Source organism: Lachnellula hyalina (genome assembly GCF_007821495.1).
Source record: "Lachnellula hyalina strain CBS 185.66 chromosome Unknown contig00006, whole genome shotgun sequence".
Taxonomy (NCBI): Eukaryota; Fungi; Ascomycota; class Leotiomycetes; order Helotiales; family Lachnaceae; genus Lachnellula; species Lachnellula hyalina.
Window position 1 is genome coordinate 155428 of NW_022157120.1, and position 26367 is coordinate 181794.

The window sequence follows — 26367 nt, forward strand, 5'->3', positions numbered from 1 at the left end:
GGTGAGATGGTTCCAGTCTTTGAACGAAGATACAATTCAATTACTAACATTGAAAAGTGCACATGTCTATCCGTCGACGGCGTCCAAGATCGATCAACGAATGTAGGCTTAGGTCAGAGCACTACTCAAACCGACTCATATCGCATGGGCAACCTAGCTACGTAAGTTAATCTAACCCAGGCCTATCGCCCTGTATTACTTCTGTGTAGGGCAGAGTACTTTAGGGAGGTCACACAGTCAGGGTCAGTTTCTTTGACCAGCGCTGATTCGTTCTCCACAGGCTTACTTCTACAACTACATTCCGGACTCCAGAAGAGAACGATATGCTTTTAACGACTTCCCCGCATCCCTCTCTTACCGACGACCAAGTTCCTCAACTCTTCCGTTTCAATAGCAACCGTTCGCATTCTCCAGAAATCAACAAAGCCGCCATTCATTCTCCAAGCCAAGCTCTCTGGGACACAGCAACAACGTCAACGTATATGAATCCCTTCGATACCGACGAGACAACTGGTCCGACGAACTCCAGTGCTTTCGCATCCACTACAAGCTGGCAGCAATCTCCATCTAACGCGGACCTTGAGAATTGGTGGTCACCCTAACTTACACTCAACTCCAAAAACGACAGCTTATACCCGCCGGAAAACAGACACGGCAACAGCCACTAGTACAACCTTGCTGGCTGAAATTGCAGCCGGCTACTTATGCTAGGGCAGGTAACGTCAACTGCCTAGTAATTCCTAAAGTCCAAGTACAAATTCTGGCGACCGCCAGAATGAGTGGGCCTTGGATTTAGAACCGGATCTACTTTGGAGACGATCTATGGGAGCCACTGTTGATGCCGTCAACCCTAATGAGCACAGTGTCAGACCAATAGACTATTTTAGGTACATGCCTTTGAAGCAAATAGGACCGCGATCGCTTTTTGGAACCGCTATCTAAGAATACGACTGGCCTAGGAATTTACTGGCAATTGGAACTACAAGATATAGATAGTACCAACCGCGATATATGCAGGGGCTTCTTACATCAAGGATTTGAATAGCCTAGGATTCCTGTATCTCAAAGTAGTAAACTCTTGGGACTTTCTTGCCACTGGCACCATGCCGATCGGACCACAGTTTTGGACTTTGGACTGGACTGGACTGGGCTTAATTCGCATCTGGCAATCTCAAGGCTAGGTCTAGTGGCTAGACATTTCACTGACGTGACTTTAGGCAATTCATTTTCTATCTTTCAATTGGCTCTAAAACAGAAGCGGCCCACGATATGACAAATACCACTTGCTACAGCTCCCTCGAAGGTGCGTTCCCCCTTCATTTTATATACTTCCCGGACGTTGCTATGAGCTATGAGCTATGAGCTATGAGCTATGAGCTATGAGCTATGAGCTATGAGCTATGAGCTCTCAAATTCTAGATTTCCCATACATGTGCGCCTGTCTGACAGAATCAAAATAAAACTGTGCGAGAAGTATAATACTCACGACTCTATATCTTTCCCACGAGGTATCATAATAAAACTAGTTTGCGTTGTGAGGTGGGTATCGATATGTTACATTCAACCACATCAACGGTGGGCAATCCTTGAATGTTCTTTACAACTAACTACACACTGCGACCTGCAATTTTCACCACCCTTTCAACCCTGTTCGGAAAACAATTCCTATAAGGTCCAGGAAGTGAATAACGTCGATGTGTTTGAAATGGATCAACGGGCCCACTATCCCATAATCTCAAAGAGCTACCAGCGGTAAATTCCCTGCCCTCATCAAGTCAGAACTATGACAGGACAGAAGAGCCCTGCGACATTTCCAAAATTGGCCTTGTCGGGTCATCCTTCGACGGGCAACTTAACAACACCCTTCTGCTCCATAACCCTCAGCTGCAAAATCCTACACATGCCATAGACTACCTTCAACTGGGGTGCTGGGATACCCAACCTTTCGGCCTCCCTCAGAGGTTCTCCCACAAGATTCTCAAACTCGATATAATTCCCCTAATGCACATTATCAGACACTGCCTCTCAATCAGAGCATGATCTGACATACCTTTTCAATGTCCTGCTGCATACTCGGCTTGAAATATGTATCATCTGGATCGCAATCTATCATTTTCTGCACAATATCTTCCGGAAGCTGATGTCCCGCCGCCTTTGCAATATTCCAAACCTCCCACATAAGCGGTCTAATTACATCCTCGATAGGACTTTGATAGATTCTCATCCTCGCTGTATCCATGCCGGTGATCGCGCATACAGGGTTATAGCACGCGTTGTAAATTAGCTTCCTCCAGCGCACAAACCCGACGTCCTCGTCGTGCGTGCACTGTACTTTCCCGGAAGCGTTGTAGATTTCTACGAAGCGCTTGGCGGCGGCGATGTTCGTTTCTTTAGGGATGTTGCGGTTCTCAAAGGCGCCGACGATGAGACGGTCGCGGTCGTCGTGGAGGATGTGACCTGGTTGCGTCTCTGTTGCTCCGATTAGAGATACGCCTGAGAGAACAGGATTCATTGGGAATGCGGCGAGGATTGGCTTCTCGATGTTTAAGCCGTTCTGTAAGAGCATTATGGTGGTGTATCCTGGTGTTACTGCTGGAGCGATGATTTCGGCGACAGTGGGATGGATATCAGCGATGTTTTTGGTGGTGACGACGATGTAGTCGAAAGATCTGAGACCTTCTTTGGCAACATTGGGTATCGAATTGATAACTATGTTGCGTTAGTATTTTCTATATTCAATCCGTGACGGGACTTACTATGCGAAGGCTTCCACCCTTTAACAAACCCGTGATCCAAGGAGGTGATAGTAAAGCCATTTTGTATCACAGCCTCGTAATTTGATCTCAACACCGAAGTGACGGTAGCTAATCCTCCAGCTTCAAGATTATAAGCGGCCATGGTACCAACTCCCCCACTGCCTACAAGAAGGACCGTTGACTTTGTAGACATGATGATTGAGCACGTGGTTCAGGGGAACTGTTTAGGGTAGAATGGCGAAGCGACAAACGGGAAAGATCTTGGGACACGGATGCGTTAAATAGAACTTCGTAAATAGAATTTAGGCAGGAAATCCATGATGTAATCCGACCTTGCATATAGTATCAGATCGCTTTGCAAGAGTGGGATACATTTGCAATTGTCAGCCGCCACAAACAGTTTCGTTTAGGGAAGGAGCGATTAGTCATCTTTAAAGGGGGTTCTTCACGGAGTAAGTCCTGTGCTGATAGAATGGCCAGACAGTACGATGCATTGCAACAAACGAGACACCGAAATAACTTGATAAGTATGCTAAAGGTATCTCCCAGCAAATATTGAATTTCCCAAGAATTTCTTGGTGAGGCTTTAATTCTGGAAGTGTTTTAACCTCTCCAGACCCCTTAGATGTTATGGTATGTTATATTAGGGTCAGACGTTGAAATAGAAAATGTCCAACTCTAAAACCTCAAGGGGCAGACTAATTCAGTGAAGAGTGGGAGCATTGTGGGACAAGGTCTTATTTACTGAACTTTGACGGAAAGCAAGAGCAGTCGCTATTCAGAACGCTGATAGAGTATAAAAGAAGTCAGGTAAGCCTCCTTCAAAAGCACAAAGCTATATACTAGCCAGTAAGAGCCATTTTTGAAAAATCCCATCCCAAGCTCTAATTTCCACAATGACTGAGATAACCCCAGAGTAACAGAACTCCGGATCCTCAATGCATGTCGACTTTAGCATCTTCTTCCTTGAATTCCATCTTCATCTCAGGTTTGAGCTTAAGTGGAGACCTGTTCTCGGTATCAGAGCCATCCATGGGCTCGGTCTTGACTTTCACGACATCATCCAATTCCATATTCGCCAAGTCCTCCTCCATCTTGACATCCACCTCCTGCTTCCCCAAACTCCTGCGCTCCTTCTCCTTCTCCCTCTCCTTCTCCCTCTCCTCATTCATCCTGACCCTATCCCACTGATCTTCAATAAGCGGTCTGCCATATCTACCATCCAAATGACGCCAAGCCCCACCATACGCCTTGCTGATCCCACACGTGTGCTCTGCCCCCAGCATCCACTCGCCCTTGGCACAATCCTTCAGCCGTCCCTTCGAATCACTCCCGTTCCACCTGCTGCTCTGCTTCTCGACAAACGCGTTGTTGGTCTTATAGGTGCCCCATTTCTCAAACATCCAGATGTCGGTGTCCTTCTCGCGGCACTCGGCCTCGGAGTACTGTTCCTTGCAGGCTGGGGGGCTGTTGCGGACTTCGACGTGGCGGTTTTCCAGATAGCGGCAGGGTTTGCCGTCTTGCTTCATACGTGTTTGCTCTACGTAAGCATCGCAGATGAGATATCGCTTCTGGGTGCAGTTGCATACGTTGTTGTGAATGGTGGCGTGGCGGCACATCTTGACGCTCTTGTTCTTTTTCTTGATTGTCAGTAGGGCTGATCGTACTGGATTGGCACAGATAACTGACTTGTTTAGATGTGTTTTCGTAGTTGGTGTTGTACTTGTATTTAAGTAAAAGTTGAGATTCACTAATAATCATACGAGAGCAGGCAGTTGAAAAGAAAGCGACTCGGCAGCAAGGAAGGGTCAATTGAATAGCTGAGACTAGAGAGGCGACTCACACATATTCCGCTCACCGTTGAGAAGTTACAGATAGTTCTTGATTCATTGCTACTGCTTCTGGCTACTTGAACATGGTCTAAAATATTACAACGACGTTCAAGGATCAAAACGGCTCACATGCTTTGAGTGCCCATCAAACCATGCTAGAGTTCCTCGACTTGTCTCGTGGCAGCCTCCTCATACCCGTTGTTATCCTGGTCAGATCCGCTCACCTCCTCCAGCTTGACACCACTCGTCTTGCTTCTTTTATGCTCAGAACTTGTATCGGCACTCTCGACCGCCTGTCTCTTTCGTTTCGTATCCTCCCTATTCCAAGTTAGCAGTTGCTTCACATTCAAATTGTGTTTCTAGTACTTACACGCTCTCCTGGATGATCTCGTCACTCCGTCCTTCTCTTTCTCCTTCTCCTTTTTTCCCCTGAAGCGAGTTTCTTTCTCTGTCAAGTGGACGCGTTCTATCACGCGCCACATTGACTTCGCCATCACGACTAGCAACATCGCTCTTAATCCTTCTCGCATTGACAATATCCTCAGGTCGTACATCAGGAACCTCAAGAAACCGCCGATACTCATCAGCTTCCCTCTGTACCCGCATCTGCTCCTTCCACTCCCCGTACTCCCTCGCCATCCTGGCATTCACTGCCATATCCACTTTATCCATCACCGACAAAGTCTTTTCGCGGTCACGATGAGCAAAGAAACAGTTGGGGGTAATTTTTTCCGTTTGGTGTATATTGCTTCTACACGTACAGCCTCCACCTTCGCAATTGACTTGCCTACGAGTGATATTGCGACAGAGATGGTAAAGTGTTTCTTTGTGAACAATATTTTTGCTGATGAAGTCGGTGCAAAAGACTGCATGCGTGAAAAACGCGGGACACTTGAGGTAGGTGGTATGGATTTCGATGCACATTGCTGTGACCTCCGGAATTGTGGTATTGAGCTGCTGTCCATTCACTTCGAGCTTTGAGTGCCGAAACTGCTCAGGACTGAAAACCCATATGGTCACAGACGGCAGAAATGCGAATTAGTCAGCCAAGGGAGGCATACCTGTATTTGCTACGCTTTGATATTGCCTCTATACCTACACCTGCCCATGCCAATATGCAAAGCCCGTCCTCTCTAAACCTTCATCTTCGTCAACTTGCTATTCTTCTTTTCAAGAACGCCTATATAATCTGGGGCACTCACTCTTCTGTTCAACTTAACTAATACACGTACAACGAATTCGATTTCATAATTGACTTGCGTATGACCCATGGCGTTGGTGCTTCTCTTGATGCTGCGGTCTTCTCCACATAATCGTGCGCTAAGCCTTAAGATCAGCCAGCAGTCCATACTGGTATCATAAGTCAAAAGCCCAGTAAAAGCTAAGACGACCTACCTTCTCATTACCCCCCTTCCCCTTTGCCCTCCCTCACCGCCACCTCCTGCCAACGCACCAGACTCATAACGCCCATCCCTCACCATATCCCCACAATACCTCCCTCTACAGTACCAGCCCCAGTTCAACAATCGAGAACCGCCCACCTTTTTCTTGCCACTTACCTGATTCCCCTATCCACCTAATCCAGCATCGACGAATCCAATTTACAATATCAATCAACCAAACAAAGACGCAGAACATCTATCAAGACAATGTATCCTTCCCTCAGCTTTTGATCCATACCTTACCCAAGTACTATCTATATGCATCCCGGTCTAGACTACGGATTCGAGCGTGCTTTGACGATGCGGCGTGGCGTGCGTAGGGTCGAAGAGTACCTGAGACTAAATGGCTGGATAATGAGGAATGAGTTGGGATCGTACAGTACAGTACATGGTCACTAGAATGTGGGATAGGTACCGCGTTAACTGGCAGGTGGAGAATGACGGGCACGACATGTCTCAAGCTATACGTACGTCTGTCCTTGAGGTAAAATAAAGGTCATGAACCTACAAATTGGCATCATTTAAACGGTTTTTCCTTACCAATTCACAAATGGACGCGGAGAAGTGAGCCAACTTGGCTAATGGTGGGAAGGGTCGTGATTTGAGGGCATAGGGCACACTGGACTTGTTCTTGCTGGTTGAATAACAAGAGCTAGGCTATGGCTAGAGGGTCTGAATACACTCAATGAAAGCCACGTACCTACAATGTTCAAAGAAAACGGACGAGGTAGGGGTCGCTTCATGGAATTATCTTGGATGTTCGGATACCCAACATAAGACACATAATCAAGACCACGACAGCACAAATTGAAATCGAAAGCATCTCTCCATAGACTACGCCCTTTTGCTATTACACCGTACAAATGCGCATCCTATCTCACTACCTGCCCGCCCACCAACGCAACCCAAAAGAACTGACACACCAGTAGCATGAGCACAGCCCATGATCCCGATCCCTCTTCGCAGCAGGGAGAGGGAAAAGAGACACGCAACACACACAAAGATCTTGCAGAAAGACGCAGAGACGAGAAGAAATAGCGCAGGACAGAGTGAGAAGAATCCCCCATGCCCAAGATATATCGCGAACCAAGAGAGGATAAAGAGGTAGAATCGCCGGTCAGCATTTGAGATAAAGGTGATGATGGGGTATGCGAGCGTTGAGGTGGTCTCCGTAGACAAGATGGCAGATGAAATGCCGTACGAGGAACCTTGAAACCATGTCTTCAAGCACATACCCCGTTCTGGAAGCATCTTTACCAGTCTAGCACTAGTGAGGCTGCAGCAATATAATTCCGATTCGCATTAAAGAAATAGAAGGTCGATAACGGTTGCTTTACAGGACAATACACTTCTTCTCCTTCTTCTTCTTGGTCAAGAGAGCGGCACGTGTGGCGTGTTCGAAAACCTCACGAACACCCTCATTGGTCTTTGCCGAACATTCCAAGTACTTGTACGCGCCAATCTTCTTGCGGACCTCCTCACCCTATATGCCATCATCAGTAGGGTTCTTGAAATACTTGGTCCGTCGGATTGTTCTGCTCGAGGTTGTCGATTGCAGTAGGGAAAGATAGTCTTACCTGTTCGGGGGTCACTGGTTTCTGGCTCGTCTTGTGGAGCTCTTCGATGGTCTTCTGGTCGTAGCGGAGATCCTTCTTGCAACCAACGAGGATTATGGGAAGGCCACTGCAGAAGTGCAGAACTTCGGAGATCCACTGTCAAGCACGTGTCAGCATTGTCTTATCTCAGAGCTGGATGTCCAGGGTGTTTTGGGAAGCGTACCTTCTCCTGAACGTTATCAAGAGAATCAGGGGAGTCGACAGCGAAACAGATGAGTATGACGTGCGAATCTGGGTATGATAGTGGTCTCAAACGGTCATAGTCTTCCTGCCCAGCCGTATCCCATAGAGCTAGCTCGACGTGCTTTCCATCAACCTCGACATCGGCAACGTAGTTTTCGAAGACAGTCGGGACGTAAACCTATGTGTCCGAGCTATTAGCATACTATTCCACCACATGTTTGCACTTGGTTCCTGGTTGCCGCAGAGCTATCTTGGCCGAGTTGACGAGATGCTGTAGAGGCTGCGCAAGACTACAGGTTTCCAGACTGAGAACTTACCTCTGGGAAAGTGCCCTTGGAGAACACGCTGTGGGCAGGTTAGTATCATGGTTTCTCGAGGAGCGAATGGATCTGCGAAGCAGCATGAGGTGCTGATGGGTAACTTACATCAACAAACAAGTCTTACCACAGGCACCATCGCCTACAATGACAAGCTTTCGACGGATTTCCGCCATGTCTTCGATCTGGGAATAGAGGTGCTTAGGAGAGCGAGGGGGTCTGGGAAGACGTTGGAAGGTTGGTGGTTTCGGGAATGGGCAGACGGTGAGTGGGAGATGGAATAATGGAAGTTCAGTTGGTTGTGTTGAGGTCCAAGTTGCAGGACAAGGCAAGAGCAGAGCAGCGGATGCTAGCGGCGGCGCGAGTGCCTTACGATTTAGGTGACCGTAGTCGTAAGGTAGTAGTGTAGTGGTCGGGGGTCGGAGCAAGCGAGCGAAAGACTGCGACTGCCTCGACTGCTTGTGGGTGTGCTTTCGAGATCTTTGATAACCTTTTTGGATTATTTATTGAGAAGTGGATAGATAGATATGCGTACAAGGTTAGGTTTATTGATTTATCAATCAGGCAGTGGCTTTGTTCTTGTACAAGAGGCCCGTTACTGATGTTTCTTATACCTATTTCACAGCAGCAGTGCAGTATATTCATGCATGAATAAAGTCCTGCCCCGATTGATTTTGATTCACACTCAATGATGAATCAATTGCAAGCAGGCAGTCACTGCCCGGCAATCAGCCCAAATTTCACGTTTCCATTCCATTCCTTTCCTGTACTGATTGCAGGTCGCCGTTATTGCTTGCTGCTTCTTGCTTGTCTGCTTGTGCTTGGCTAGCAGCGCTACCCTACACCTACCCACAAAAAGGCGACGACGCCGACGATCTGCCAACTCTGCTACCGCTACTGCTACACTACAACTACAATACGCGTAATTTCTATTCAATACCGGTATAATAATAGTACGCTACTGTAAATTATCAATCAGAATTTTTACATAGCTCATGTTGCAACGATAGATACATATTCCTGGTGTTCCTAGAAACACAACCAATAGCAAAGACCGTTGGAGCTGGGCCACATCATTGAGGCGCAGTTGAGGCTGGAGCGAGGAAGAAAGTTCAGGACTCAGGAGTCGGGACTTTTCCAGGACTCCATTTCTCGGGACCACTTCTACAGTACTTACCACGTGAAGAAGTCGAGAGTCGATACTCGGTAATACCCATCTCAAGACACAGCCACAGCATCAAGGACATCTAATGTCAGCAGTTGTTAATATCAGCAAATATTTCCAATTTTCCATAGCTCGCGTCAGAAAGCCACATTACTCATGTCATATTCCCCTCTGTTCGTAAAAGGCACCAACCATGAAGCCCCTTTTGATATCACGTGATACTTTCACCACTGCCCTTTTACAGTCTAGCGTGCCAAGTCCATATTGAGCTCCGAATCCAAAAAGTTTAACACCATCCATACATCACCCAGTTCAGCCTCCAATTCCGCCCACCCTCTCTGCAAAATGCAGAAGGTAATAAAGCGAACTGTTCTAGCGGAACGACAAGCAGCACGACGCTTAAAACGGCGCACAGAGAAGAATACGCGTGATAATAACAGGAGCGCCCGCGAGCAGAGAAACTATGTTCGTGGAGATGAGACGAACCATCTGAAGCAGGCGAGGCTGAATCGAAGAGAGGATTACGAATTGGGTCCGTTGGCTCCTAGGAGAGATGTGGGAGACTGGACCGACAAGTGGGGGACTATCAGTTCGATGAGGGCGAGAGGACAAGACCTACACCCCAGAGACAGGGAGAAGATATGGGAGCCATGGGGAGGGAAGTTCCTCAATATCGTGGTGGGAGATAGAGTGGTGATAATTGAGGGGAGGGATAAAGGGAAGATTGGTGTCATTAAGGATGTGTCTAGAGAGAGAGGGGAGGTCACGGTTGGCGGACTGAACTTGGTAAGAGCTCTTCCCCAAACTCATCAATTGATACAATATTTACGCAGATACTCTAGATCGACGTCACCATCCCCGAATATATGATCGGCCCCGATGAACAAGACAAACGCCCCATCCGCACCATGGAAAAGCCGGTCTCTGTCAAATCTATCCGCCTTGTCGTTCCCCTCACCGACGCCGACTCCGGTGTTACACGAGACGTAATCGTCAAGAAAGTCATCGCCGCCGGCATGTGGTTCGACAAGCACGCAGGCAAGGCATCCTGGTCTCGTGTCATACCCGGTCTTGACATCAATATCCCTTGGCCCAAGAAGGAGAGCGTGGAGTACAAGGATGAGCCTAACGACACACTACGTATCGATGTCGAGACCAAGACGTTCGTGCCGACACTGTTGACGCCGCCGATGCCGGGAACCGTAATTGACGAGCTACGGAACAAGTTTTCTGTGTTCCGAACCAGGCACGACCCTGAATATATTGCGGCCAAGGAAGAAGAGGACAGGCTGAAGGAAGAGAAGAAGAGGACGTCAAAGCAGATGCGTACACCATTGAAGGAGGCCAATAGGCTAGAGAGGAAGGCCAAGAAGGCCTTGGGCAAGGGCAAGCTGACCGAGGAGATGTTGGAGAAGATTGGGAAGCTGGTTGCTGAGAAGAGGCAGTTGGCTCTGGAAGCAGCGGGAGTGTCGAAGGAGGGAGCTGCGTCTGAGGAGCCGGTGACGGCTACCGCATGAGGTCTTGTATGATATGTAAAAAGAACGTTGTACTAATTGTACTGCATATAAAGCATTAGGGTCGGCGTTGCAAGATCTGTTAAATTGCAGAGAACCTAGACACCCATCACCATCAAATGAGAATTCCATTTTGTATACAGTACCAATTCATTCCATTTCTATCTACCTACGTACTACCAAGCAGACTCAACTTCTCAAACGCCTTCACAACCGGCATCTCCTTCTTTCTGCCCGTAGCCTCAATACTCTCCGCAAGCACAGCATAACCACCAATAGGTCTATAACCATCTCCTCCACCACCACCACCCTCATCACCCCACACTCGTCTCCTCCTCCCCACTACCCCCCAAACACCTCCACCACACAAGCACCACACATCCCCGCCACCTCCCCCCATACTCCCCTCCACCGCCCTCGCCCTCTCCCACATGCCCCTCCGAACCAGACCCTCCACCAAACGCCCCACCTCCCCCCTCACACTCTGCACCCGCTCAATAAGCCTTCCCACCGACGCAACCAGATACTCCTCCTCATACACGCTACCCTTCTTCCCCCTAGCCCGCTTCCGCTCCTCCCGCCGCCGATTCTTGCTCGTCGCGCGCGATACCCCCGTGCCCGCCGTCCCGATACTCTGCTTACCCGTATACCGCGTATACATACTGCGATTCGTACTCAGATGCGACGACGCGGCCACACTGACATCGTCCGGCACATCACCATCATTCCCTGTCCGCTCACCCTCATAGAACGCCAGCGGGTCCAGACGTGCTTTTTCCCGCAGTTCCCGGATCCGCGGGACTTGCGCCAGCAGCTGTGCGCGGCATTCCGCGAGCAGTTCCGTGGACGATGCGAGGGCGTTTGCGAGGCCCGGGTCGATGATCTGTTCGAGGAGCTCAGGGCGCCGTTTCAGTGCCACGAGATGCAGGGCGGAGGCGAAGAAGTAGCCTTTGCAGTAGAGCCGTGCTGCCTGGTCAATGGACGATAGGTAGTCCATTTGTATAGTGGCCGCTGCGAAATAATCTTTGGAATCGACCAAGGCTTCTGAGAGCGTGGTAGCGAGGTCGGTGAGTGCTGCTGGGGCGATGGCGGGAGTTTGGGATAAGGCGCAGAAGAGGGTTTCGCGCCATGAGGAGGGGCCGGAGGATAGGTAGCAGGATGTTGCGGAGGTGTAGTTTTGGAGAGATTCGTAGGCTAGTCCTGCTTCTTTGAATTGGGATTTTGATTCTAGGTGCTGGGCGTAGAGGTTTGTGAGCAGGGCGTGGCGGGACGGGTTGTAGCGGTAGAGAGATAGTGCTGCTTGGTATAGCGCGTACTTTTGTGTGTATGCTTGGAGTTCTGGAAAAGCATCGAGAGAATGTAGATGTGTGAGTGCTTTGGAGTGGCGGCCTAGGTGGTCGTCGATGGCGAAGCGGCGGCGGAGTTCGGGCATTTCGGAGAGGTTTTGCATAAATGGGAGGTATTCGCGGGGGTCTTTTTGCGATTGCTGAGCAACCAGCAAGGCGAGAGCAAGGTCATAAAGACCAAGGGCGTTGTCGTAGAGCTTGTTGATATCGGCGAGGAAGCAGATGTGTTCTACGGCTTTGTCGGCCATCGTTTCGTCCGTCTTCATAAGTTGGGCTACGACTAAGAGGCCGTCGTCAAGCGCGGGGGGTGATTTGCAGACGTTGGCAGTTATTATGTTTTGCAGGTTTGTGGCAGTTCGAGTTTTCAAGACTTCAAGAACGGCATCACAAATCCTGTTGACCTTTGAAGCCCTAACAGGACCTGATTCATGAGATACAACTCCATTGGTCGCATTAACATCAGGAAGGGTTTCAAGTTCTGAAGCCACTCGAGTCTCTTTATACATAAGTTGAGTGACATCTTCATCTCTAGCACATTGTTAGTTGGTTTCGACTGACAATGAAGCTAAGCGTACCTTAGGGACGAGAGAAAGAGGTCAATATATGTGACTTTCTTGACTTGATCAATGAACAAAGCGACGTTGGCTAAGAACTGTTCCGGCGCATGATCGTATAGAATGTTCATATCGACTCGTTGTGTTCGGCAATGAGTAAAAGCTCTTCGGTAATTTTTCTCGTCTATGAGCTTTCGAATACCGGCAAGAACCATTGCTCGAGGAAAGATCGTCTCCAGGTTTCCTCTGGGCATTTGCAGGACAAGACTTAGAGAAGTAGGCATTGCCGTGACAAGCCGAGCTCCACGCTCCACGCTTCTACACCGTTCGTCCTTCTCCGGATCATCTGGAGGAACTTCGAGATCTATCACATAAATTAGCTATAAAGTCGTGCGATAGAAGCGGAGCACAATACCATTGACGTTCGTGATGTGCACAAATTTGATTAGATGAGTAGTAGTCGTAAATATGAGGTGAGCTGGCGTAGTGAGGAAAGATGTGCAATTCTTGACCAACAAACGAGAGTTTGCATATAGGTGGCCATTAACAGACATACCAAAGGCAATTTGGTCATCCCCATAAGGTACTATATCGACCCAAGGGAGATACATAGGGAAGTTGCAATGTGAGAGGCTATGCTCTCCAAATGCCAGGCTGTGCATATCACCCGAGCTCCCTTGCACGAATGGGTTATTCAACCCATCTTGATAAAAGCTCGATAAAGTGTGGATGATTGTGTCCGTCCTAGGGCCAGGAGGGACGTCTTCCATTCTACCACTTTCCTCATTGATACCATATCGTTTGACTGTTGATCTCGAGCTGTTTGGCATCGATACTAAAACATCATTGCTGTCTGCAAAGGATATTTGCTGATACACAGTATCATTGGATTCTGTCTTATCGAAGGTAATTCGTCCAGTAAGTAAGGGAGTGTCAGAGGAGGCCTCGGTGCCCTTTGATTCGAATATCGAGATACCTTGCTGATGCAAAACAGCAATTAATGAGGCATCAGCATTGAAAGCAACATCGAGAACATTTGATTGCACTGTCAATTCATGTAAAGACATTGGCGGTGGTATATTGGCAGTTCGCAAAGGGGTAACTTTGAGAGATTGGCCATCTATGACAGCTACAACTCCGAAGTCATGAGGAGGTGCTGTCGAACTACGAGCAATAGTGAAAATGTATTCCGCTACATTGACAGAATCTAGCAAATATCAGCCTTTGGCTTCTTACCTTGGGAGCAGGAATATTACCTAAAGCTACAGTCATAAGCTGCAAAGGCTTTTCCGGATGCCATACCAAAGGAGCCGTGGGTAGCAAACCAGTCTGGCTATTCTTAATCTCCTGCTTCAAATACCAATGGTAGTTACCCATTGTCCATAATTGAGTGCAGTCAGCCATTACGACTGCTAATACCGTCGAATCAGAATTCCAGGACAAATTAATATGCTGTCCAGGTAACTGCATTTGCTCAGGGTTAAGTCGAAGGCTGAATTGACCGTGCCGTAAACCATTTCTTTCAAAGAAGACAACATCAATACGGCTCTCGAGACGTTGGATTCCAGCAATGAGATTTCCGACAGGTCTCCAACTCAAAGCACCCTCCAAACCATCAACTGGCTCACTGACGCTATCGAGAACTCCTTCTCGAGAGTATACTCGAATTAGTCGTCTCGAGTTGCCTTCAATGGTTGAAATAGCAAGATAAGCGCCATCTCCTCTCCAACTGATGGCGGCTCTCGAGTCGTCATTGGGACTCAGTACACCCTCATCAACTTTTTCTGGCATCGTAGGATCTCGCAACGCCTTGGCTCCTCTGCCCTGAAACTGAGTCTCTTTTTTACCCCAACCAACAGAAACGTGATTCGACGCTTTGAGATCCTCCGAACTCATGGTGACATCGGTAATTCCTTCAAAGCTTCGGCTCATGAAGACAACAGTATCTGCATTCGTAGTGATAGCAAGCAGCTCCTCGTCAGGTGCCCATTTTGCAGCTGTAATACCAGCATCAACTGACCCCACTATCTCAATCCGATCCTCGCCTGGCATAGGCTCCTCTCTCACAACGACGATATCTCCGCCGGCCAAGACGAGACATGCTGTCAAGCTGTCCCCGAAATAATGAAGACTGAGGACCTGGTCACAAGCGAGTTCTGGATTTGGACATGGTGCGTCCCAAGATGTAATGACGGTAAATTCTCTAACTTGCATTAGTAATTATTCAGACTTTTGGTGACATTACATTATATTTACTGTGATTCTGGTTTTGTTACGACCCTCACAAGCTCTATAAGTGCGTTACTTTCGGTTGGTCCAAAAGTGCACAAGATAGAGTCATTGGCAAGATCCCAAGTCGCACCCGTCAAAGATCTTCCTTCGAACTGAGGTGGAGGAGTCCATTGCTCAAATCGAGTATTCCTAAGATTGCGCATCTTCGCCCCTCAAAATCATAACCTAGTTGCCCAGTATCATTTTCTTTGAGCGTCAGCGTCGCCGTCGCTCGCTGAATCCTTGTAGCTTTCACAAGACTTTTTTGCTTTTTTTGTATGGCGCACGGTCCATTTTGCGCGCCGTGCCAGCCTCCTTTCCACCCCGGATTTGGAAGCTCCTTTCCCCTCCATCACTCCATCAAGGAAATCGCGTTACTCTGGAAATCAACTCACCTCAAAATCACTCCACCCTCTTCTCATTCTTTGTGTATATGTAAACTAAATAATCCCACGAAAAGCACGCACGTCAATCATCCTCAAAAAATGGACGCAGCTTATAACCAACACTCCCCGTACGCCCGTCACCAAAGCAGCCGCTCCTCCACCAACCTCCACCACTTAACCCTCGCGCCCCTCACCTCACGGCTCCCCATCACAGACCTCCCAGACACATCCTACATCGAAGGCCGCTCCGCGCCTACCACGCCCTCGATCCTCTCGCGCTCTTCTGCGCGGAAGCCCCAGCATGCATCATCATCTATTCCCAAAAGCAAATCGAGCTCGCACCTGCTGATACAACCTCGGTCCGGCGCATCAACGCCCGCGCCCGGGGGCACGAGCACGAAGCTGAAAAGGGCTCTTAGGAGAGAGGAGGTGCAGCTGGAGAGGAATGACTCGGACTGGCTGTTACGAGCTGGTGCTATGATTTCATCGTCTGCGAGAGAGTCGAAAGGACAAGCGTGGTTGATCAGTAGGGCGAGTTCTACGAGTCTCACTGCTCAGAGAGACGAGGAGGATGAAGAGCTAGCGAGGGAACGAGAGGTTTCTAGCAGGAGGGTGAGTAGGAGGGGCAGCGGAGTGGGGAGTTTTGATGCGGATGATGAGTTTAGCCCCGTTACTACAAGGAGGAGTTTTTCTTTTGGGTTGCCGACAGGAACAGGGAGTAGACCGTTGAGTCGCTTTCCTAGTAGAGTGAATAGTAGGCGGGGGAGTATGGCTCAGTTATTTACGCCTTTGAATATGAAAAGAGAAGGATATTTTGATCACAGGGATTTCGCTCAGGAGGTCTTCACTGCCGAACCTGATTTTGTGGATGTTGAGGAGGAAGTCTATGAGAATACAGATGAGGCTAGGGAGGACGATGCGGTGGTCAGGAAGCTGGCTAGCACGAGTAGTAATGGGCTTGGTGGTTGGGTTGAGAGGATGTTAGGGTGGAGTTTGTTTGCTGTCGATGAAGATGGAGAAGAGACGGAAACAGACACACTGGACGAAAAGGCAGAAGACTCGGAAATATCTTCTGGGACATCGAGACGAACTATTTTTAGTAGTACAGAATCACTAGCAGCAGATGTAATGCCTCCACTCCGAGACGAAGAAGCAGGAGGTTGGCAAGATGCAGCATGGTTGTTAAGCGTAGCAACAAAAGTTATCTTGTAGCTGGTTTCAGGCGTTAGTATCAACTTTTATTCAGCGAAAGAAAGAACAAATGCGGTGTCAAAGTCAATTCAATGTTGATTGATAAGCCTATTGATTTTTGAGCTCTCTAATGGCCCGTTACCAAAACCAGACGCCTTGCTTGCTCAGTTGGCCTTTCTTTAGTGCTCCAAAATTGACTTGCCATTTAAAGGACATACTCCTCAGCACAGAGACGTTCAATGCTCATACAATTCCCACAAGCCCCGCTGATAAGAAGTCCCAGCGGCATTATTGTTCCTCATTACTCCGTACTTCTAAAGTGTCTCTTCACAGGCCGCTCTCGCAAAATCACATTCTCGTTGTTTTCGTGCTCCTCCCTTTGTCGCTTCATCCCATTCGTTGGCGCTGCTCCTTTGAGCCTCTCATGCTCGGCACCATGTTTCGGGGTCATGTTGTGAAATGTCGCCAATGGGGGCGCTTCCGTTACTGCTCCCCAAGTACCGGCCCAAGGGAGAGTCTATGATATCTATCAGCACATTACTCAAGGACTAGATAACAAAGTTGCTTACTCTATGAAGTTTGCGGCCCAGCTGTCCCAAACCGGCATGCATACTGAACACGGGCCCTTGAAGCGCTGACGAAGATCTGCTAGGTTTGTAGTCTTCGAGCCGTGCTAAGCATTGTCCTACGGGTGAAAGGAAAGCTGCCATCGAAACTGATGGAGGCGCCAACGGCATTGTACTGTCAATAGCTTGTATATTGGACATAGGCCTTTGACGTGTTGATGGTGATCTTCTTGCTTTGCAAGTTTCAAGAGCTGCTAACTTTTCTTCCTTGGTCGAAGTATATGTGCCAATCGACTCCAACAGTGGTACCAAGGGTAGTTTGATGCCACCAGCTTGTGCAGGTGATGGAATGATATTGGGCCGAACATTGTTCTCAGATGGTAATCCTGGCTTCTTGTTTTCGGAAGGCCTTGGTAATTGTCTCACAGCTGGAGATGGGACGTCTATGACTTGTTGGGTGAGTTTCAAGAGATCGCTTTGTGTGTTGTTGAACGCTGATACTAGTGATTGTCCAACCCTTTGAGCTAGATTGAAATTCTGTTTAAAAGATAATGGTCCAGTAGCCAAAGGCGAATTGTCAATCGAGCCGAACGAAGGTACCGATGGGGGTGCCAACGGGCTTTCGTAAGGCTGAAGCGGTACTACTCTCGAAGGCGGGATGATTCCTGATATCTGCCGTGGTTTTGGGGGATTCAGAGAAGTAGTGTGGCCATTCAATACCGCAGAAGCAGGCTTGACTTTATCAGATGGAGGCGCGGCCCGATTTCCGCCTCTGGCACAAGGTCGAGGAGGGAGTCAAGCGTATGTATTGGGGGTAGCAATTGTTGCAATTGTCTGGCAGTTCGATATTTAAATCGGGAAACTGCTAGAGGCTCCTCACCGATAGGCTTCACAAATACCTGGCTTTCTTGTAGGTGAGCAGCCGTTAATACTTCCGAGTTCCCATAATTCAGTTAGTAATTGGGCCCGCAATAGGACAACAAAAGATGGGTGATGGTGACGGGCAGGGTAGAGCTGTCAAAAAGCCTTTCGTGACTGCAGACTTACCGGACCCTTTGATAGGATGGAACATTCCTGATTTCACCGTTCCTTTTGAAGACATCTATTCCCAGCCTAGAAGTTGAAACATTTTGAAGCACTCGCATCTTGAACACCTTCACCAATATTTGCCCGAGACTGTCACTGGGAGGGAACTTGAAATTCTTAAGGTGCTTCTTCGTGCCAACTCCTTCCAGGTAGTCACCTCTGAAAGAGAACGATAAGGTATTCTTCTTGAATCCCTCTGGTCCCGATATAAAGATGTAGCTTAACGCTGCTCCATTAATCTCAACAAAGAAGGCAATATAGTCGTCTATAGTCGCTACTGGAGGACTATGGATCATGATGATGAAGTATTGGCTGGGTTCGTACTTGATGTACTTGCAGGACTCGTCAAAACCAGGAGCATCGTATTCCGGAAGAGCGTTCCCTGACTGGACCCAGACTCGGGTGTACCTACGGAGAGGCGTGGCCAAAGTGAGCAGCATTCTAGCGGAGTTGCAGAAGACTGGAGGAGGAATGATGTCTGATTCAGAGATCTTAAAGATGATGCGATTTTCTTGCGTCGAAGTCGGTAGGCAATAGCAGAACCTACGAGAGAGAAAGAGCGATGTAAACAGTCCGCTTTGCCGCCTCCTTGTGCTTTAAGCGAGGAAGTTGGGGAAGTTGCGTTCAATATACCTCCCTAGATTGTGCCATCATGAGGTGGCATCTCGAATATTCATGAAAGCCATTCGGTTTCCAAAGGTATTCGCTCACATTACCAGACTGCCACTCAAACCATATATCCCCCTACTTACTTCGGCTTGTACTCGAAGCCATCTGAGTTAGACGGAAATCCCTTTAACGAGGAGCACATATGTTAGAGATAACCAGCCGAGGGTAATATTCAGTTTTCACGTCGGTTTAGTCGTCACCTTAATATTCAACGAAGTGGTTGATATATCTACTCTGTCTTAGACTGCTCTTTAGGAATCCCAAGTTTCACGACTTTGAGCCTCCCAAAATAAATCATATAAAAAGGAAATCGTGTATCAATGCCCGGGGTATTATGTCTCGCGCCCTCCAATGCTCGAATAGCAATATCAAGCTTTTGTTCCCACCCTAGGCCCTAACTCCAACGCCTGACATCCATGATTGCCCTTGTGAATTCTCATTATTCTGTGTTTGAAAGCCTAAAAAGGCGGAACTCAAATCAGTTGTTGACCCAATCATGAGAATCAATCAACTGACGGAAGACTGTCATAGACAACCTCGTTATTCATGTAGTGAACTACAATTCCGCCGCCAAGAAATCTTCTCAGGGCCTGGAGCGTATGTAGCTTCCACCATTTATTTATTTCCATGTAACCAGCATTTGATATGCGAACGGTCATTCTCGAACCGTATCTACGGCCAGTTTCCTGGTCGATGGCTTTCTGGTATCTCGGACCTCGAGTGGGATGTTGAACCGTGTTTAGGATATCGGCAAAGTTGGTGTGAAGAAGTTTGCGGTTCTTTTTGGCAATCCGCCTCGAGGACTCGTTGGCGAGTTGGGAGAGGAGGTGTTCGAGTTGGTGCTTTTGTCGGTAGACCTCATAACGTTTGACATGGCTATTGTCTATTGGATAACCCTCCTCGTCCTCGTCCTCGGTGGCGGGGCCGTCTTCAGTTTCTCGTTGTGTATAGCTTTTCTCGTATAGCAGGGCGATGTTCTCACCAGCTGCAATCTGGACCGCCACATCGCTGCTCTCGAGCTGCTCAACAAATGCGTCCATAGCCACCTCGGTCTTCTCTTCCATATCGTCTATAGACGTAGCGAGGAATCCCCAAGCTTCACAAGCCGCAACTACAACGTCGCCGATGTCCTCTGCATTGACTGAGACTCCGTCTGATTCAATTATCTCCAGTAGATCATCCATGATCTCTTCGACCTCGTTGTCGGAAGCACCTCCGTAAATTGCTGCTGCGCTAAGGGTGTGGATTGCTATCGCCTTGACGCTGGGGAACTCCGAGTCTGTGTACGAATTCTTTAGAGTCTGACAGAGGGCATCGTAAACGGTTTCTGAAGGAACTGTGATGAGCGTGAGGGCGATAGCTGTGGAAATTGTTAGTTATTCTGTAGTCATGAAATGGAAACGCATTGAACCAACCTCTCAACGCCGAACATGTCTCCTTTTCGCTACTCTCCGCCCTGACACTTTTCAGAAATGCGGGGAACAGCTCTGAAGTCTTGTGTCGAATATCGTCAAAAGCATAATGTTTCATGAGACCCTTATTATATTCATCTAGAGACGCCACTCTTCCCCCGATATTGCTTCCCTTTCTCTCTATGATGCCTTCCATCCTGTCGCCGATCCATTGTTTCCATTCTTCGTTGGCGTCTTCCGCCGGTGCATCAATAGTAAGCATGTCGTCGATGGAAGTGACACTGAGAATATCGTCAGTATCTGTGTTTCGGTCTTGATGTATTGCCAACATACCTCATATTTGTGCTATCGCTCAAGTTCTCATCGTCTTCATCAGAGGCATGCCTACTCACGTTTCTGCTGGTTGTTCGAGAGTTCGCTGCCGATGAGCTTGGAGTACCGGTCTTTTCCAGCGCCTGGCGCCTCAACCCTCTGTACGCCATTTTCTTCTGCCCCATTTTGGCGTGTATATGCAAGTGTATCGGAGGTACAGCGGCGAAGGTGGAGCGCGATTTTGGTGGTGTTGTGAAAATTGATTGTGTGCGGGGTACTTGGATACTTTGTTCAAGATCAAAGAAAACTGTACCTAAGTGTGCCGTGGGCTATCGCAAGACTTGATGGAGAGGTATTTGAGGTGGTATAGAAATACATAAGTTTAATAGTGAATCACAAGGATGTTAAATAGAAATTTGAATAATTTTGGAGTGGCTATGAGGTCAGAATTGGACCATGCCATATTTCCAGGAAGAAGGCACTAACACTAACCCCGGCCCGGGCGGCTAAGATAAAGAGTGGGGCGTTTACTTATCATCGATACCGAATTTAGGTTTGGCTTCAAAGATAGGTAATACTTTACGGAGTAAGGCACCTATATTATAGCAGTGGGTATTTAATATGGGCGGTACCTAAAGTAGGTGCCTACCTAGGTAGTTACTCCTCTCTGCCTGGCTTGGGAACTTGACTCGACACGTGTAAGAAATGACTCAGAAAAGCTGTCTTGCATTATTACAGTACTGTATGAGCAACCAACTATTGATTAGATTGCAGCCCTATTTGTGGGGCGAGAGCTAATCGTAAGTATTCCTGTTCAGAGATATTTTAGGAAATATAGAGTACGTACCCAAAGAGAGGGGCAGAGGAAATGTGATGAATAGAGTGCTATAGGGCTTTTCAGCTCAAATGGTCATGGTCATGGTCATCAGATGCTACCTTTCGTATAGATCTCCCGGGACTTACTACCTAGGTATAGTACCTTATTCTAATACTTCATTCGGAGGATAATTATGTTATTGGAATAAATAGCAGAACATTGCTTTTGGTACCGTCTTGTCCATTCAGTCGATATAGGTCAATATAATGAATATACAAAGAAGCTTTACGAATATTTAGGTAGGAGGTATTAAGGTGATACGGTACGGTACCTTACCTAGTTCATTGGACTCCACTCCCTTATCGATAATACGGCCCCATATTTATAGCGCTCTTGTCGCTTATCTAATGCTTATCGCCTGTGTTGCCTACTCACCTCACCTTACCTTAATGTAACCCCTCCTTCCCTCACTATTCATACCTACTTACCAACGACACCGACATCCAACTCCTACAACCAAGACTTCTACTGAGCTTCGAATCGCCAAAGACCTTCTTGAGTCTCGAGGTTCTTCAACTGCCTGTGAGACCTGGACGTTGACGTCCATTCGCAGCGCTTGCCCGCGTTTCACGTTGCCGTTGTACTTGTCATCGGGAGCCTCGAAGCCAACGTCGACACTACCGCAGACCCAATATCAACTTCTCCTGCAGTGTTGGGTACATCAACAAACCTTACACAATCAACTAAACATCTGCCAGCACTACATCGGCAACATGGAACAAGGTACGTTATTGCCCAGCTTCACTCAACTGAGGACAACGCACAACGAGGCTGCCGTCCATCCGTTATGAAGATATTGTGAAGTCACATCATTCACCCTAGCATGACTGGGACGTAAAAGACCGATGCCTGCTCTCAGCTATCCTCTCGTCCTATCCTATATTCACTTGTTTTACCTTTTTGGATGACTATCAGATGCTGACTTGTTCCCGTAGCCAATGTTACCCTCAAGGCGCTGACTGGGGATGTCTCCCTCGCAGAACGCACCATTATCCTGAACCCGAACCTCCTCACAATTCCGATCGGTCGAGCATCCAAGAGCGTTAGCAAGGGCATTGTAGGTGCTCAAGATAATGCATGGTTCGATAGCCCGGTTATGTCCCGTGATCATGCCGAGATGTGCTTGAACCCGGAGAGTAATGTCATCACCATTCACGATATTGGATCTATGCACGGGACATACATCAACAACACGCAATTATCAGTCAGAGAGCCAACACGGATATCGAATGGGGATAAAATTACTTTTGGTGCCGAAGTCAAACGTGGAGTAGATACATTCCCTGCCTGTGCATTTCAAGTAAAGATTGAGTTTGTTCCTTACGAGTATGTTACTCCTGGCAGTGTCAGTACCGCTGAAGCTCCTGCTAATTACATACCTTGCAGGGCGGGCAAGAGTTACGCCTTTCCCGACTCCTCCGATGTCGAAGATGAAGAAGACTACGATTTGAGCGATGACATAGTGCAAGACGGCGGCCACTCGTCCGGCGAGGATGATGCTTCGATCGAAATGACAACTCCCGTCAAGTCGTCCCAGGCCGTCAACACTATCGATCTCACTCGTGAGGAGTCTCCAATCTTGTCATCTTCCAATAGAATCGATCTCACCAGCGAGGCAAGCGATATCCATGCTAATGAGACTGTCCATGCGGTAAGTGTCTTCAACTTCGCTGCAGAACCTATCCTTCTCGAAAGCGAGAATGAGGAAGAAGGCTATGGTCACTTTTCGTCTGACTCTGAAGATCAGCCCGAAGTTGCAGACTCTACTGAATCTGATTCCTCCGAGGACGAGACGATGAGTTGCAGGAAGTCGAGGATTCTGATAGTGAAAATGATGTTGCGAACGATGCCGGGGATGATGCGGAGGTTCATGTCGAGGAGGGTTATTCTGAGGCCGAGAATGTTGATATGATGGTAGGCCATACGCATGAAATGGCCGAAAAAACACACGAAAGCCACGTCAACAATGTGAATCGCTATTTGGCCAATGAACAGGGCCAGAAGACCTTCGGGTATATTATAGGGCAGACCGAGCCTTCTTCGGAGGACGTTATGGATGGCGATGATGAGAGTGACTACGGCCTCTCCGATGCTGGTGAAGAGGGCATTAGTGCTCTATTTGCAGATGATCTGCTGCATAGCGACTCTGATGCATCCGAGCCTGCTTCAAACAAGGAGGCGCAGGCGGAAGTTGGGCAATACGATGCCCAGATTGCCTCGAGCCCAAACACGTGTTTCCAACATGCATGGGATGGCGATGCTGTTGGACTTCTATGCAAGGCGGCCACCCTAGCCATTCCCGAAAAGAATACCTATACGCTCAGCCAGTCTTTTCCCGCAGAGAGACAGCCCAGTCCTTCGGATGCTGCGATGGTCAAGGCTGCACCCCATAAGCGCCCCGAACAGACTTCGAGTAACGTTGCCGACTCCCACTTACACAGTCAAACCTCTAGCCACCCTGCCCAAACGCTAGGTGACAAGACTGGCAAGCATGCCTTCTTCGAAGCAAGAGAAAACAACAAGGCTAAAGTGCTTACTTCAGTAGATAAGGAGGATGATACTTGCGCTACATCCTTCTCATCAAGCAGCAGCGCTCTCTTCTCCAACATCCGCGTATCTAAGAATGAGAACATCGCTACTCATGTACCATCGGCGTCTAACACCGTCAATAATGTTATCAAATCTGTTAGATTCGGTGAACGTATAAAGTTTGCGCACCCTTCAAGCACTATCAAACATGGGGGCTTCGGTATGTTAAAACACTTGACTAGATGCAGCTATTTACTGACTTCTATAGCAGCCACTGCGCCTAATAGGTCAGGTTTATCCTTCGACTTCCAAAATAAGCCGTTGTCCGTAAAGCGTGCGCCGAGCCCGGAGTATGACATGACAAGTGCTGTAAAGTTCAACGAGAGCAAGGCTATGTCCGTTCGTTCTAGATTGAGCATCCATGATATTATTGAGAACTCTTCACGCGACCAAGGTTCTCAAAAAGTCGGTCCCAAGGTCGGCGAGAAACGAAAGGCTGGTGACATCTCGAATGTAATCGAAAACGAAATCAGGGAATGGGCCTCATGGGATGCTTCCAAGCCTGCCATATCAGGTCAACAGGCTAGATTTGCTGAGGCTGCGGCTGTACAGGAGAACGAGCACGAGCAACGACCAGTCAAGAAACTCAAAACCATTCTGGAGCGTGCTGCTTACGCTGCTGTTGGAGGTGTTGCAGTTGGCGCCGGTCTGTTCTTCAGCCTGGTTGCAACTGCACCAGACTTCGCATGAACGGAACTGAAAACATTTTGTCTTCCACAGAAGTGTGTTTCTTTTCAATTCAGCTGTTGTTGTGTTTAGGTGGAGAATCGGGATTCATTTAAGCGATCGGGAGTATGGTGGGGAGTATTGACGCTAGGAGCTTGTCAGGCTGGTCGATCCTTTTTCCTTATGCATTCTAGCAGTATCAAGGATGGCGTCGGGTTTACTTGTGCAGGGGAACTCCTCTTGTTTTTATGACTTGGCTTTGACATTTTATTTGCAGGAATTAAACATTTCTCTACATTGTTGTGCCTTGATAAAGCGCATGATATGGTCCCGGCGTATGCACCGAAGTCTATCACCGCGAATAACATAACATAGCATCGCTGAAACGTGCGCTTTCCATGTGTCTATGGACCTTCATCGAGAGCTACATGCTTACTCACCTCCTTCCCTAGTGTATAACTCAGTGCTTGCTTTGCAGTATAGTATAGTATAGTATAGTATAGTATTGGTATTTCGCACTGACAGTAGACGCTACCCGGACATTTGCATTTGCAGTTGCATTTGCGGGTGGTTGCAGGCGCAGACACCTTTTAAACTTTCTTCCAATCCAACCAACCTATTTTCACCACTCATTTCATGTTTCGTTTGCGGTACAGTTCTTATCTCCGGCCTTGTCACTCGCGCCCATGTGTCGTCTACTGTCACTCCAAGCTCACTGGCGACGACTCGTCCAATGCGGACTCGTCGTGGATACTTAACACTTGTACACCTGGAACTGGAGCTATGAACATTCTCGGTCAGTTTTTACGTTTTAGATATAGGTGCTGCTTAAAACCGGTGCCTAGGTTACTTGTTCAATTGCACGGCTGGGGTTGCTAATATTCTATTTAAGTCTCGATTTTATAACATCTGAGTTATCAAGCTTTTGCAGATAATGCACGCAACGAAGCAAGGAACTTTGCACGAAACGGAAGATAGAAGCCTGGAAAATGCCCTATAACGTGGAATCTAGATCATGATAGAGGCAGGTGCTTTGTCCCGCTCGTCCGGACTTGGCTGGGGTTCTTCCGACAAGCATCCTCGATGTTTGTACATACAACGAGAGGTTTGTACTATTGACCCTATGTTGTTTTTGGGAGGTTCTCCGGGTACTATATCTCTTGAAACTCTATTCATTACATCGATCTCTGTGTTCCGTGGTAGTTCAGTGAGGATCGCAGTAATGTCATTGATCAATTGAGAGTCTACAAGGAACAATCCAAGGTGGTCTTCCAGAAAGAGGATGCATATTTTCCGGGTCGCACAGCATTATGGGCGTCTGCATTAGGCCTTTTGCCAGCCAACACAACGATCCAATTACAACGTTCACCATACTGGAGATGGCTCCGTGGTGCGGCAAGCTACATAAAGGGCCTGGTTGGCTAAGACATCTTACCAGGTTAATGGGCATGCAAGGGAAACCTACCAGCAGCCTGCTGAGCAAGTACCGAGAACCCCGAGAAAAATCAGGAAAACTGACCTTGTCTCGAACACAGCAGTTCTAGCGTTTTCAATTGTTAGTCGGACAATGTGATTTGAATTCTTGACACTGACGGCAAGTGAGACCTTCTCTCCTCC

The 26367-nt window shown here is 48.0% G+C and overlaps 6 protein-coding genes across 6 annotated transcripts; 2 read left to right on the forward strand and 4 right to left on the reverse strand.

The window, feature by feature from the left end:
* Window positions 1-1833: 1833 nt before the first annotated feature.
* On the reverse strand, window positions 1834-2949 carry YDL144C_1 (Uncharacterized protein; the record flags this gene model as incomplete). Its single annotated transcript, XM_031145570.1, has 3 exons — window positions 1834-1998; window positions 2051-2709; window positions 2757-2949. The coding sequence occupies 3 exons, from the start codon at window positions 2947-2949 to the stop codon at window positions 1834-1836; spliced, it is 1017 nt and encodes a 338-aa protein (XP_031009296.1).
* A 4414-nt stretch (window positions 2950-7363) lies between these two features.
* Window positions 7364-8364, reverse strand: rhoA_1 (GTP-binding protein rhoA; the record flags this gene model as incomplete). Its single annotated transcript, XM_031145571.1, has 5 exons — window positions 7364-7513; window positions 7608-7742; window positions 7810-8007; window positions 8147-8174; window positions 8255-8364. Coding segments are annotated over 5 exons (621 nt in total), but the record flags the coding sequence as incomplete, so codon positions are not given.
* Window positions 8365-9656: 1292 nt separating this feature from the next.
* Window positions 9657-10828, forward strand: MRPL40 (54S ribosomal protein, mitochondrial; the record flags this gene model as incomplete). The annotated part of the gene is made up of 2 exons (XM_031145572.1): window positions 9657-10097; window positions 10154-10828. The coding sequence occupies 2 exons, from the start codon at window positions 9657-9659 to the stop codon at window positions 10826-10828; spliced, it is 1116 nt and encodes a 371-aa protein (XP_031009360.1).
* A 166-nt stretch (window positions 10829-10994) lies between these two features.
* Window positions 10995-15160, reverse strand: iki3 (Elongator complex protein; the record flags this gene model as incomplete). Its single annotated transcript, XM_031145573.1, has 5 exons — window positions 10995-12699; window positions 12747-13089; window positions 13141-13932; window positions 13982-14928; window positions 14982-15160. The coding sequence occupies 5 exons, from the start codon at window positions 15158-15160 to the stop codon at window positions 10995-10997; spliced, it is 3966 nt and encodes a 1321-aa protein (XP_031009359.1).
* Window positions 15161-15481: 321 nt separating this feature from the next.
* Window positions 15482-16594, forward strand: LHYA1_G000582 (uncharacterized protein; the record flags this gene model as incomplete). The annotated part of the gene is made up of 1 exon (XM_031145574.1): window positions 15482-16594. The coding sequence occupies one exon, from the start codon at window positions 15482-15484 to the stop codon at window positions 16592-16594; it is 1113 nt and encodes a 370-aa protein (XP_031009362.1).
* Window positions 16595-19397: 2803 nt separating this feature from the next.
* Window positions 19398-20803, reverse strand: LHYA1_G000583 (Uncharacterized protein; the record flags this gene model as incomplete). The annotated part of the gene is made up of 3 exons (XM_031145575.1): window positions 19398-20254; window positions 20310-20587; window positions 20640-20803. 3 exons carry the CDS (start codon window positions 20801-20803, stop codon window positions 19398-19400), a joined length of 1299 nt encoding a protein of 432 aa, XP_031009361.1.
* Between the last annotated feature and the right edge of the window lie 5564 nt (window positions 20804-26367).